General features: G+C 52.1%; 3 protein-coding genes across 3 annotated transcripts; 2 read left to right on the top strand and 1 right to left on the bottom strand.

Moving 5' to 3' along the window:
• Positions 1-811: 811 nt before the first annotated feature.
• On the bottom strand, positions 812-5,012 carry PG985_012909 (glycoside hydrolase superfamily; the record flags this gene model as incomplete). The annotated part of the gene is made up of 7 exons (XM_066832675.1): positions 812-1,306; positions 1,392-1,775; positions 1,854-1,982; positions 2,046-3,262; positions 3,585-3,834; positions 3,860-3,906; positions 3,977-5,012. 7 exons carry the CDS (start codon positions 5,010-5,012, stop codon positions 812-814), a joined length of 3,558 nt encoding a protein of 1,185 aa, XP_066680725.1.
• Positions 5,013-6,349: 1,337 nt separating this feature from the next.
• On the top strand, positions 6,350-8,847 carry PG985_012908 (uncharacterized protein; the record flags this gene model as incomplete). Its single annotated transcript, XM_066832674.1, has 5 exons — positions 6,350-6,504; positions 6,553-7,129; positions 7,396-8,227; positions 8,282-8,474; positions 8,589-8,847. Coding segments are annotated over 5 exons (2,016 nt in total), but the record flags the coding sequence as incomplete, so codon positions are not given.
• A 532-nt stretch (positions 8,848-9,379) lies between these two features.
• On the top strand, positions 9,380-10,929 carry PG985_012907 (uncharacterized protein; the record flags this gene model as incomplete). The annotated part of the gene is made up of 2 exons (XM_066832673.1): positions 9,380-9,532; positions 9,688-10,929. 2 exons carry the CDS (start codon positions 9,380-9,382, stop codon positions 10,927-10,929), a joined length of 1,395 nt encoding a protein of 464 aa, XP_066680723.1.
• Positions 10,930-12,360: the final 1,431 nt, after the last annotated feature.

Raw genomic sequence — 12,360 nt, 5'->3', positions numbered from 1 at the left:
TGACTCCCAGTCCGTATCACTGATATAGGTGCAGCGATACACGACAAAACCCCAGATGCGATGCCCATTGACACGGAGGTGCATTCTAACGTTATCGGCCTCATTGAAACTGTCGTAGGAAGTATCGGGTGTGCGAGGCGAGATGCCAGACTTTCCCTCATCCAGGTGGTTCACGAGGGGTTTGAGGTGGCGCATGTCGTCGGGAGCCATCTGTAGGACAGGGTTGTGGATGTTCTGTGCGCAATCAGAAGCGTGAAATCTCCGACTTGTAGAGTGGAATGGGAAGCGAAGGGCAGGAGGCTCAGATTGGGTCGCAGGTCTGAGCGGAACTATTAGACGGTGTATGCGGTGCTGAAGGGAAGTGCAGCTGCGGACAGCGTCGATGGTGGTACTTCGCATCATGAAACATTGGGAATGGGCGTAAGGGCTAACATGAAGCTAGGAAGTAGGCTTTGCTTCAGGTGCTGGAAAGGGGGGTGGTGTAAGGCGGAAGAGAAACTCCACTTTGCTGGGAGTTTCAAAACGGCGGCTTATATATACCTAAGTACTCCCTAAATATGTAGGTAGCCAGTAGCGGGTAAATGGCTATTATCTCGCCATTGCACCCCGCCACAGACTGGATGCCAGCTATTGCCACCTGTCCGGCAACCGAGATTTCACAATACCTGGTTACTTGCACAAAGTGTGTAGAGTTACCTACATCGTTAATAAAAGGCACCTAACATTGCCCGGAGTACATCGATTCCATTATTGAGCTAGGCCGTCAACTGCTGTTTTTGAAGTACTTATCCTCTCAATTCCCAATTGACCTCTAATAGACCTCCGTGCCACCCGAGGCGCTTTCCCACAATCCCTCGTCAAGTTCAAGTTTATCGGGGTCCTCCGAATCTACCACCCAGGACTTACCATCCCAGATATCCCTCTTCACTCCACCATCTGGCGGTGGAAGTAAAGGTATTTGTGGCAGAGATGGCAGTCTCATATCCTTAATCCTGTCGGCGAAGGAACCCAGCTGTTCCCTGAGCATATTCGTAATATCCGCCTCGGGTCTACCTGCGTCGGTTGCCGCCTTGTTTGATTCATACATTATTCGCATAACATTGCCAATGGCCTTTTCCGCCCAGTCCTGCCCTTTTCTACCTATATGCTCGGAGAAGTCGACAAACCAGACGTCCCACCAATTCACCAGAATATTGATGCCAGTGACCCGCTCAACGTAGCCAAGTTGAAGGCGCATCTGCGAATTGACAGCGACCCAAGCTCCCTTCACGTGAGGCTTGCTCAGGTACTCAAATACTGCAAATGCCTAGATGTCCAGCTTCCTATCAGTCTTGTTATTCCGAATGATGGGGTCATATCCTCTGAAAATGGTTATGGAACCGATTACATACCGTCCTGAAGAGCGAAAGCAGCTCGTCTGCCGCTTTTTCTGTATCAAGCTTCATTGCTCTCCTGGCAAACATCTCGATCTTATCATGGGCTACAGCTGACTCCTCTTTGAATACATGGCCTTTGGCAATGTTGACCGACTTTTGGAGTAGAACGAACGGTTCCCGCCAGCCATTGGCGCCCAAAGCGGTCATGACCCGTCCGTTGATGGTGTTTGGTTGTGGTCCAGTACGCGAGCCGATACCTGGGAATGCACCAAGGACCTTATTGGGCGTGTTCCATTTATCAAAGAAAGACTGACTGATCTTTTGTAGACGAGCTCGTTTGCCGGTCGGCAACACGCCGGTAAACATGGATACGACAAAGCTCCCGGCAATGACATGTTTCTGTCATGTTATAATATTAGCGATGATTCATGTCAGTGCCATAAATGGGAGGGCCTTGCAGAGCGGCGAACGGCTTACGTCAACTGGGTGCTCAACGTCGAGATCTCCCCGAATGATGTCATCTCGAGCTGGTAGATTAATCTTCACGGCCTCAAGTGCTGGTCCGATACAATAGCGCATAAGCATTCGGTATGCCATTGGGATGGCCTGCGTGAGGAATCTCGTTGGACGATACATCTTCGACGGTCCCGGGTAGTATACCCCTCTTACCGTGACGACTGGTCCATGAGGGGGCGGTTTATATTCGCGAGTGATGCCTCTTTTGAATTGGATTTCGTAATCGCTTTCCACGCTGTCGCGCCTGAACAGAACTCTAGCTCCTTCGTCATCGCCACCAGAGTCATAGTTGATAGGAGGGCAATATCCTGGAATCGACTCGCAAGGGTCCGAAGAGCATGTCGCTGGCTGGGACTCAACCTGGCCAATCTTGCAACAAGCTGCTTTTTTCCTGCCCCAAGAGCAGGCCCAGCTGCCCTCATCAGGGTCGCCATAGGCGTCCCGAGCAAACTCAATCTCATCCTCTGAACGGTGAACGTTCTTACAGTCGCCACCATCGCCGACCCAGTGACAGTCGCTCACAGGAGCGGGGTCGGGGCAGCAGTATGTTTTGTAACGACCCAACCAGCAGTCGTCGTAGTACTTGAACATGGGCGTACTGCCAGGAGGGCAGCTGCCGGAGCAGGATGTCAAAGAACATTTCTTCCTGATGGCCGCGTAGTCAGGGGCCACACAACAAAATGCCTTCTCGCCCCTTCTGCACCTGTTGGTGTTGCCATCATTGGTGAATCCTCCTCCCCAATGAGAGTAAATACCGCCCACATTGACCTCACCTTCCTGGCATTCGCTGCTGCAATCGCCGCTGACGCCGCCGGTATTGTCGCCTCTCCATGAGCAGCTCGTAGGGACACTGAGAAGAGGGCAACATATGGGTAGACCGTAGTGATGGTTCTTTTTGCCGCAGCCCGCGTCGTCCCAGCCTACAACGGTGTAGCCAGTACCGCAAGCATGTGCTAAGGCATTGTGGTCATTGAGGTCTTGACAGTCTCCCTCGTACTTCTTGCAGCCCTCGCCCGTCTGTCCCTTGATGCTTGTGGCCAAGGACAACTGATGCACCTTCTGGAGTAGATCATCGAAATGCTGCAGTGCATTGGTTGGGTTGATCTTTCTTCCCAGCAATGCTGAGTGGGCCGAGTAACTATCATCATCCAGGTCTGAGGCCCATATCATGGAACCACCAAGCCCTACTTTGTTCGCCCAGTCCGCTTTTTGCTTGAACGTCACTGAATCATCATACGATATCCATTGCGTGTCGTCAAATACGAGGTAGTTGACGGCAGCCTCAGAATCGTGAACAGGCTTTGCGCCACTTTTCAGGACTTGCTGGATTTCGTAGTGACCAAGGTAACCTCCGGTTGAAGTGCAGGGACCTAGAGGTTTGGTCAGTTAGAACTTGGGAGTTCTTCTGGTAAAGGTACAACAGCACCAGGGATTTAATGGGTCCAATCAGGCGGGACATGACCATCATCACTCAAGTGCAACATCGCAAGGGTTACCAGAGATGTTCAACGAAAGCCAAGGAAGCATCATTCGTTGCTGCGCCCGACCTCTGCACAAGCGTTCCACTTGGATACAGGGCGAAAGCAATATGGAGATTCACCAGCCCCTAACTGGAGTAAATAGAGAGAAAATGCTTGCCGCCACCCTTGACGATACATGTCGCATGAAGGGGAAATGGTTGGGTGTACTCACCAGGTTTCGAAGCACCGCTGAAAGAGCAGCCGGGCTTTGAACAGCTTGCATCAGCCAAAGTAAAAGATCGGCCATAGAAACCGAAGCCTAGCACGACTTTGTTGGGTGGAACGCCGACGCGCCAAAGCAACTCAGTGGCAAGCTTGATTTCGGTGAGGTTGGTATGGCCCTGGACAATGCTACCGATTGGATTATCGGCATCCCAGACCCCATGAAGGTCGTAGGTCATGAAGTTGATCCAGTCGGAGTACTTGAGTATGTTGGGAAGATCAAACCAACGCAAGTACCAGAATGAACTTGGTGCGGTGAATGTAATGCCGTACTTGCTTGTCGTAATATAGTGTCAACTTTGAGTGGAAGGGGAACTGGCTGAAGTTTCAGGCTATACATACCTCCAGATCCGTCAAATGTAGATCTCAGTGTCTTGAGAAGCTGCACATAGTTTGCAGTATCCTCCTTCTTCCCGCCACGGTCCGGCGCCCCCGGGTACTCCCAATCCAGGTCCACACCGTTGAACCCATGTTGTTGCATGAAGTGAACCAAGTTATTAGCGAACTTCTGGCGCTTGCCGGCATCTGCTGCGATGTCTCCGAAAACAGGTTGAGTAGCTGTGTTATTGTCCGAGAACGTCCATCCGCCGATGCTCACCCATACTTCAAGGTCTGGCTTGATGGTTTTCAATGTCGTCAAGTCATCAAACAAGCTACCAGGTGTTGCTGAGTCCATGGTGACTATTTGATAGGATCCTGGATCGATATACGCGAAAGCGTAGTTGACGTGTGTGAGCGCATCTAAGGGCAAATCTGTCGGGCCTATGTCATGGCAAGACTTTCCGTTGCTCCAGGATTCGTAGTACCCAATGACCTTGTCGAATACATGGCCCTTTCCTCCGCCAGGAGGAGACGGATGCTGAACGCAGTTACTTTGGCATTTATCGTCGCAGAAGTCCTGTGTCGTTCCACAAAAACCTAAATACCGAATATCAGTAGCTGTGGCGCGCACTGAAGTCGTATGAGGCTTTCCACCAAGATACATACCATACTGGGAGCAGCAGACGTTCAGAGGACACTTCTTTCCAGGGTTAGAAGCGTACTCTCCGCACTCAGCGGTCGCATCGCATTGGCTGACACAGCCATGTCCGCAGTATTTTGGGCCATAGCCGCAGAAGCCGGAAGCTCCACAGCATGCACCGTTGGAGCAAGGGGCGGTGGAACTACATGAATAGTTATCTCTTCGATTCAGACTGGTATTGGATTCAAGCACATGATCGAATTCCAAGCTGAACTCTCTATTGCGTCGAGCTTTGATCACTGTGGCTGTAAAGCCGGGGCTGTTATGCCACTCAGAGACGAAGATCAGAAGTGCCACAACGGCCACCAGAACGCTGGTGATTCGGGCACTTGGTGCCCAGGAACTTTCTCGGGGCATGTCTGTTGTGCGGTCTAAGAGAGACCAGAACGCGGTGATTCGTAAGGAAGTGGAATGAATTGACCAAAGTAATACGCAAAGCAGGTGCTGTGTATCCTATTGGCCTGAGATGTCAAGATCCAAAGGCTTAGGGGGACATAGAAAGCAGAGGGGGACACCCTCCTGTTCAGTACATGGCTTTCTCCTCTACTCTAATCCGTCCAGACCAGGAACTGCTCTTGAAACTCCAGAGAGCCTCAATCAACTTCCCCTCTCATCAGACGCGGTGGAACATTAGCATGGTACGATGATGCATTGCAATACGAACTGCAGCAAGAATCCAGGCCAGCCCGAAGGCCACACAGGCCCAGACAGAAATAGAATACCCCAATGATTTCAATCTAAACAGCGACCAACATTCCAGGCAATTTGTTGCTCAAACATACCTAATCTAGGATATTCAAATGAAAGGTGTGGCAATTTGCATCATCCGACGCTGCACGGCTTTCTGACCAATGCAAGACTACCGAGTTTAGCCTCGTGATCGAAGGCTGCAGTCGAATCTATGTTGAGATGAGATATAATTAATTCTTCGATATTGTATCTGCAGGGGCTTGCAGATTTATTCGGGCCGTCCCTGCAATTCGTATGATATTTGCATTAGCCGAGGCCGTGCAGGTTCCCGAAGAGGGGGCACAGGGACCGAACCGAACGTCGGATAAGGACTTGGGAAGGCTGGGAATTCGGTTCAATGCCTATTGGCCCCGTAGCCGCTCACTTACTGGAAAGCGAGTTCCAGGCCCGCAGGGATAGAGCGGGAAGTCACCTTAGAAGTTAGATACCATGTTATTCTGCTAGGTGAGAGTATCCGCTCCCTTCATCCGGCTCTTGATGCAAGTTACCTTGTCCAAACCCTCCATCTCAAGCCATACCACTCAGCTCGAATTCCCATCTTCTTTTCAGTTGCCAACTGACAACAATCATCCATGCTTCCCTGATTGAAGTAGCCTTTTACCTGCGCCAACAGCAACTTGCAAATAGTAAGGCTCAATGGCTTTCCCCAAAGACTCTTTTCTTGCCTTCTGTGCGGTCTTTTTTATTTCGGTATGGGCACAACAGTTGAAAGATGGGCTGCCCGCGTTCATGAGCTATCCGGGTATTACCACAGTCTGCCAAAGAGCGCTGAATACAACAGTCGACTGTCCGGCCTTTTTGGCGAAGGCCTCAAGCCAGTAAGTGTCCCATAAAGAAGACCACGTATACAAGCATATTAGCATATGCGAGACGGCACAAGCTGCTGATTTGCATCCAGAAACTTCATCTTGAACTCGGATCAAGTTGGCGCTCTATGCTCAGGTTCCTGCACCACGGACCTTCAGGCGGCGAGAGCAAAGATAGCGGATGCCTGTACTGCGAGCAGCGATGTCATTGTCTACAGCAACACAGTATATCCTGCAACTTTCATCGCGGATCAGTACCTGTTCACCTCCAAGACCTCTTGTTTCAAAGATAGGTGAGTAAGTCGGCATCGGCAACCTGCAAAACGCTGACGTTGCGGAAGGGTGACAGGCGACTACTGCGATCCGCAGTTTCTTCTCTGGTCCAATGAGAGCATCCTGACTAGAAACCAAAGCTGTTCAGATTGCTGGCTTGGGGTGCAAGCCTTCGAGCTCGGCAATCCGTTTGGCTATGATGAAGGCATGGCAAGTGACTTCGCCGCACTGACTGCAAGCTGCAGTGCCAGCGGGTACACGTACTCTATACCTCCGGCATATGGTACCAGTGCCACTACGACCAGCCCTGACACTCCCCGTTTCACTCGTCCGCCAACATGCACAGGCTCATACACGCCCCAGCTTGGCGAAAACTGTAGCTCAGTTGCCAAAGCCATGAGTGTATCGACCTACAGCATGCTTTTCGCCAACGGGCTGGATATCCATTGTCAAAACTTTGACACAGCCATCAACACCAGCACCAGTCTCTGCACACCGCCAACTTGCAAAACGTACACTTGGGGTCCGTTCGATACATGCACCGGGGTTGCCAGCCAGCACGGAATCAAACTTGTACACTTTCTATCGTGGAACCCTAACTTCGACCCATTATGCCGGAATGCTATCAATTTCGTCAAGTACCAGGTCTGCATTTCGTGAGTTCTACAGAACGGCAGATCCATAGCCTTATGTATGTGGAAGTGCTAATATCTGTCATCGTAGTTCTCCAGGAGGAACCATCAACTCCGGCGCCCCGAGTAATATCAGCACGTCGACTGGCGCTGGGACTGTTGTACCAGCACCGACCAACTCATTTCCCGAGACAAGAGCGTGTGGTGGGTGGTACACGGTCAGTGTCCCCTCGCCCGAAGGCTAGCCGGCGCGGGAATGATATGCTGACCCTCTCATAGGTTCAGACTGGAGACACCTGTGGCAAACTTTCGATCGCATACTCATTACCACTTTCTGACTTCCTCTTCCTCAATCCCGAGGTCTACTCCAACTGTACTAACCTGCTTCTTGGAGTCGCTTACTGTGTTTTCCCAGTGGGCAGTATCGCCACATATTCTGGGTACAAGCCTGCTCCCACGATGCCCATCACTGTCCCGCCGGTGACTTTTCCTTTCGTAAACACTGAGAATCCATCCCCGACAAGTCACCCCAATCCTGGGTTCACGTGGCATCAGCTGCCGATGGCTTCGGGCACATTCGAAGGCTGCGCATCATGTGCCGATTACGACGACACCACAACGGACGCCTCCACTAACTCGTGTAGCTTCATTGCTTACTTGTATTGGGTCGAGGTATCTGATCTCATCGTCTGGAATCCCAGTCTATCAAAGAACGAGACGGAATGTGCACTTCAGCCAGGCCACAGCTATTGCGTGCAGAAGACGGATATTTCGGCGTATGTACCATCCGGGAACCAATGTCTCGAAGTCAGTGGCGCCAATATCCCGGAGGGCACCGATCCCCATTGTGCATGTTTCACAGAAGTCTCCGGTTACGACGGCTTCAGGGGTCTAGACTGTGAGTCGCTTGCAGAGGACGCATCGATCAAGCTTTCGCTTCTCACTTCCTGGAACCCGTGGCTTGGGTCGAATTGCGATGAGGCTCTGTTCGCGAACCTTGGGGACAACGACTGGCGTGCCGTATGCATTGGCGTCAACTCGACCGCACCTACCACCACGGCAACGATTCCCCCTCCGACGTCTGTAGGAACCAAGAGCTCCGGGTCGATGGGTTCGTTCCGCCGCAATACTGATCCCCGGCAATAGTGGGCTAACGAGATCGCAGGCCCGACCCCTACTGGCATCGCCCCTGGATGCCAGCAGTTTTATACGACACAGTCGGGAGACAGCTGTGCCGCTATCCAAGGCTTGTTCGCCATCTCCTTTGCGGACTTTTACAGCTGGAACCCAAGCAGTAAGTATCAATCACTTAGACTTGCAGTGGTAGCCACGGACCGAGAGCCACAGAAGCTGACGGGGTGTTTGATTAGTCGGCTCGAACTGTGAAAACTTATGGCTAGGGTACGTGATTTTCTTTTCTTTTATTTTCTTCTCGAAATCGTTTTATTCCGCCTTCGCTGATGCTCGAGCAGTTATGCGTACTGCGTTAGCGCTCCATCCAGTACTACGTCAGGCGGTGGTAATGGTCCAGCTGCCCCGACCCAGTCTGGCGCAGCACCTAACTGCAACAAATACTACACGGTTCAAAGCGGCGATGGTTGCGAAAAGATCGAGAGCCAGTTCGGTATTACCTTGAAGGAGCTTTACCAGTGGAACCCAGCCATTGGATCCGATTGCACCAATCTTTGGCTTGGATACGCGATTTGCGTTGGCGTTTCGTCTCTGCGTTGATAGCAATTCCATAGGTACCGGATGACAGGCGGCAGAGTGGACTAAGTAACTTGAGTAGATGTGTCTTCTTAAGACGGTATGGTAACTCGCAAGACGTAATATACGTCCAGTTAACTTCCTCCACGTTAAACCAGACTACGATTTCTCACTAATTAGAAGGCATCGGCCTCATCATTGATCTATTCGAGGAGACTGGTGTCCGTCCAGCTGTCCAAGAGCCGTCTTTTGGCAAGTCGAGTATGAGATTAAGCAGGATATGAAAAAGCAGTGAAGATGCGCTTAATTGGCTAAAGTCCAATCGGGTGAGTGCTCCGAATATTTGGATGGCGCCAAGTGAACAGACCGATCGTATCATTTATCCTTTAGGCTATGTACGTTATTGCTACCGACCTATCCTGGTCGCCCCCATTGTCGTTGGAGACCATCCCAAAGACATCGCTTAACGGATGCCAGAGCGGCACGAGACTCATAACGAATTGCTGCCCTTCTTTCATCTTGCACCTACGCTGGCTGAGGAAGATTATCTATCACAATGGCCATTATAGCCCAGAGGCTACGGCTACTCTGGGGAAGCATCTTAATCCTACCACTCATCTACCTCTACTGGCCGAATTATGTCTCTCACTTGTTGCACACGCGGCCATGGCGGCGCGCGACCGGTCCAATTGCGAACGGTACTGCGGGGGTAAGTGTGGCATGGTTACGCAACGTCAATCAATAGCTTGAGGCGTTTCCGTGTCTGTCTGTCATGTCAGCTGAGACGGTCGGGTTGGGAAGAGATTAATAATCCGATTTCTCACGGTACAGAGGGCAACAGATTACTGATCGGATCTCTCGCAGTTCTCCAAGATACTCGTCATCAACCGCCCAGCGCGAACGGATCGCCGCGACGCCATGGCGCTGGCCGCCGCCGTCAGCAACCTCACGCTCGAGTGGGTAGATGGCGTCAACGGGGACACGGTCGAGGAGCGCGTGCTCCCCCCGGGCGAGCGCCCGAAACACAAGAGCTCGGATATCGCCGTTAAAGGGTCTTGGCGGGCACACATGAACGCCCTGCGCAGGGTCGTGGAGGAGGGACTGCCCTGTGCCCTGATCATGGAGGACGATGTGGATTGGGATCTCCGGGTCAAGAGCCAGCTGCAGACGTTTGGCGCAGCGTCAAAGGCGTGGCTGCAGACTTCGCGAGAGATGGCGTCACAGCCCGATGGTCTATTGACTGAGAAAGATCGCCTTGGCATATACAAGACGAGGAGACGTGGCGTGGGGAACCGGGGAACGAGTACTGCTGACCTTGAAGTGGAGGAGCGGTACTCGATCTATCTTGATCAGATACACGTGACGAACGACCCAGCGTCCGTGGACCACCCTTACGGCGAAGGATGGGACGTTCTCTGGCTAGGCCAATGTGGAACCGAATTCCCAGACGCCAACGCGACCGCGCTGCCGCCGCTCCGGGCCGTGGTCCCGAACGACCCGACGGTGCCGGCGCCTCAACACCTCAAGCCCCACCCGTTTGCGTCTCACGATGTTCTCGGGGAGCTGTATCCGCCGCACACCCGGGTGGTGCACGCCGCGTCCTCGCCGCGGACGGCGTGCACGCTGGCGTATGCAGTCAGCCAGCGCGGGGCGCGCAAGCTGCTGTGGCAGTTTGGGCTCGAGGACTTCTCGCGCCAGTGGGACTTGATGTTGGGTAGTTGGTGCGCGGGTGGGTATGTGGAGGGGGCTAGTGATGGCGGCGAAAGCGACAACAGCCACGCGGATCGTCCTGAAGATGGTAAAGATGACACCAATTCTGAGGCTAGTGTTGCTAAAGGGAGTAGGGACAGCAAAGAAAGAAGGGAGCGAAGGCGACGTCCACGGCAGCCGCCAACTTGCTTGACCGTGCAGCCTCCAATCTTCGGCCACTACTTTGCGAAGAAGGGGGCCTCCGATATCCGCGGCCAGGGAGGGGGCTACGTGTCGAAGGTCGGGACGCCGTACGTGCGTTGGAGCGTGCGCATGAATCTAGACGTGTTGACAGAAGGCGGTACATCTGCGGACATTGTCGATCAGCTGCCTGACGAGGGTGAAGCCGTATGGTGAGAGAAGGGGAAGCGAGCACCAAGTAAAGGGGGTGGCGTAAGCTGCAATATAACGCTGGGCGCTTAGTGCGTCTTTCCAGATTAAAGCTGGCAGGCCGTCGTCCAGACCCTTCTTCGTTGCAGGCTTGGCAGCTCTAGTCAAGCATGCTGTTCTCGCTTAATGTAGCTTTAGTACTACATGCAGTAGCTTGATGCAGGCCATTACGCAGTTACTGCTGCATGCATGAACATGGGTCGCGGCGGGAAAGACCGACGCCAGGGTCCTGGCAAAGGAGAAAGGGAAAGTGTGTCACATCCTGTCCACCATGAGTCAACCCGGCAAACTGCTCACGTGGTTCAGCATTTGGTACCTGCTTCTGTTCAGCATGGCTTGCATGTATGGACTGTGACACAAGAGTGACTCTGCTGTTGTATAACGCCGAGACAGCCAAATCGATATAAATTCTGGATCGGTCTCTGTGTCCAAAACACAATATTGACTGGCCCAGCTGGGTTACATTCGGACCTAGCGGGACTGTCTCTAACTAACATGTATATGAGGTTGCACTAAAAAGAGGTAAGGTTGTCTAGGCGTGAGAATGCCGGGTTGGCTTCGAGCATTCAGGGGTTCAGCAGCTGATAGGCAAGGTGTGTTTTTTGTCAATTTTCTATAGACTGTGCAGGAAGGCATATGCACAACCAAAGATTGAATTTGCCAACCTCTATATCCACCCCTTACCACTCACTACTATTGCACTGTTCATGAAGGCCGTAAGAGACAGGCATTTGATCAACGTTCAGGCGAGCTGATGCGGCGTGCTGAAGTAAAACCTTGTGAGATCCCGGGCCATTGGTCGGTGATACACCTCGGGAATATCTCAGCAATGGAAATTTCTTGGAGACCAACCGAGCACTGGCTGAGAGTGTGAATACATCATCGTTATGGTCTCATGTCTATCAAGTCGCCGAGATTCAGCATGCGATCCATTTTTGTGTCCTGTTTGGTATGAACGGGGATCGAGAAAGCGAAAAGCGTGTGGTTTATAACAGCTTCCAAACGATGATATCCATGGCTGGCTAAGAATATCCAAACGTATTGCGACTTTGTTACGTCTCTAGATGCAAGGTCGTTGGAATCTGAGAACAATTACACTTGCTTGGATAGGATGAGTACGCCGTCGGCCCCGAATGGGTATTGATAGAGAAGACACCAGGAATAGGGAGATTCCAGATGTGAGCTCAGCTGCGGCTTGCGGCTTGCAGCTTTTACTTGATGCAAGCTGCTGAATGTTTATTATGCACGTAGGTTTGTGTTACTGGCTTCATGATTAATTGGTTCCGCTCTGTAACCATCAGCTGCACTCCTGGCCTCTATCAAGCTTGGCATATCAGAAGGCGTTTCCATGAAGTCCTACCTACTGAAACAAAACCCATGGCTTCTTTTCTGTATAAA

This window comes from Apiospora marii, assembly GCF_038362585.1.
Source record: "Apiospora marii strain CBS 49790 chromosome Unknown utg000009l_segment0_segment0, whole genome shotgun sequence".
Lineage (NCBI taxonomy): Eukaryota > Fungi > Ascomycota > Sordariomycetes > Amphisphaeriales > Apiosporaceae > Apiospora > Apiospora marii.
This window is presented reverse-complemented; position numbering and strand designations above follow the sequence as displayed.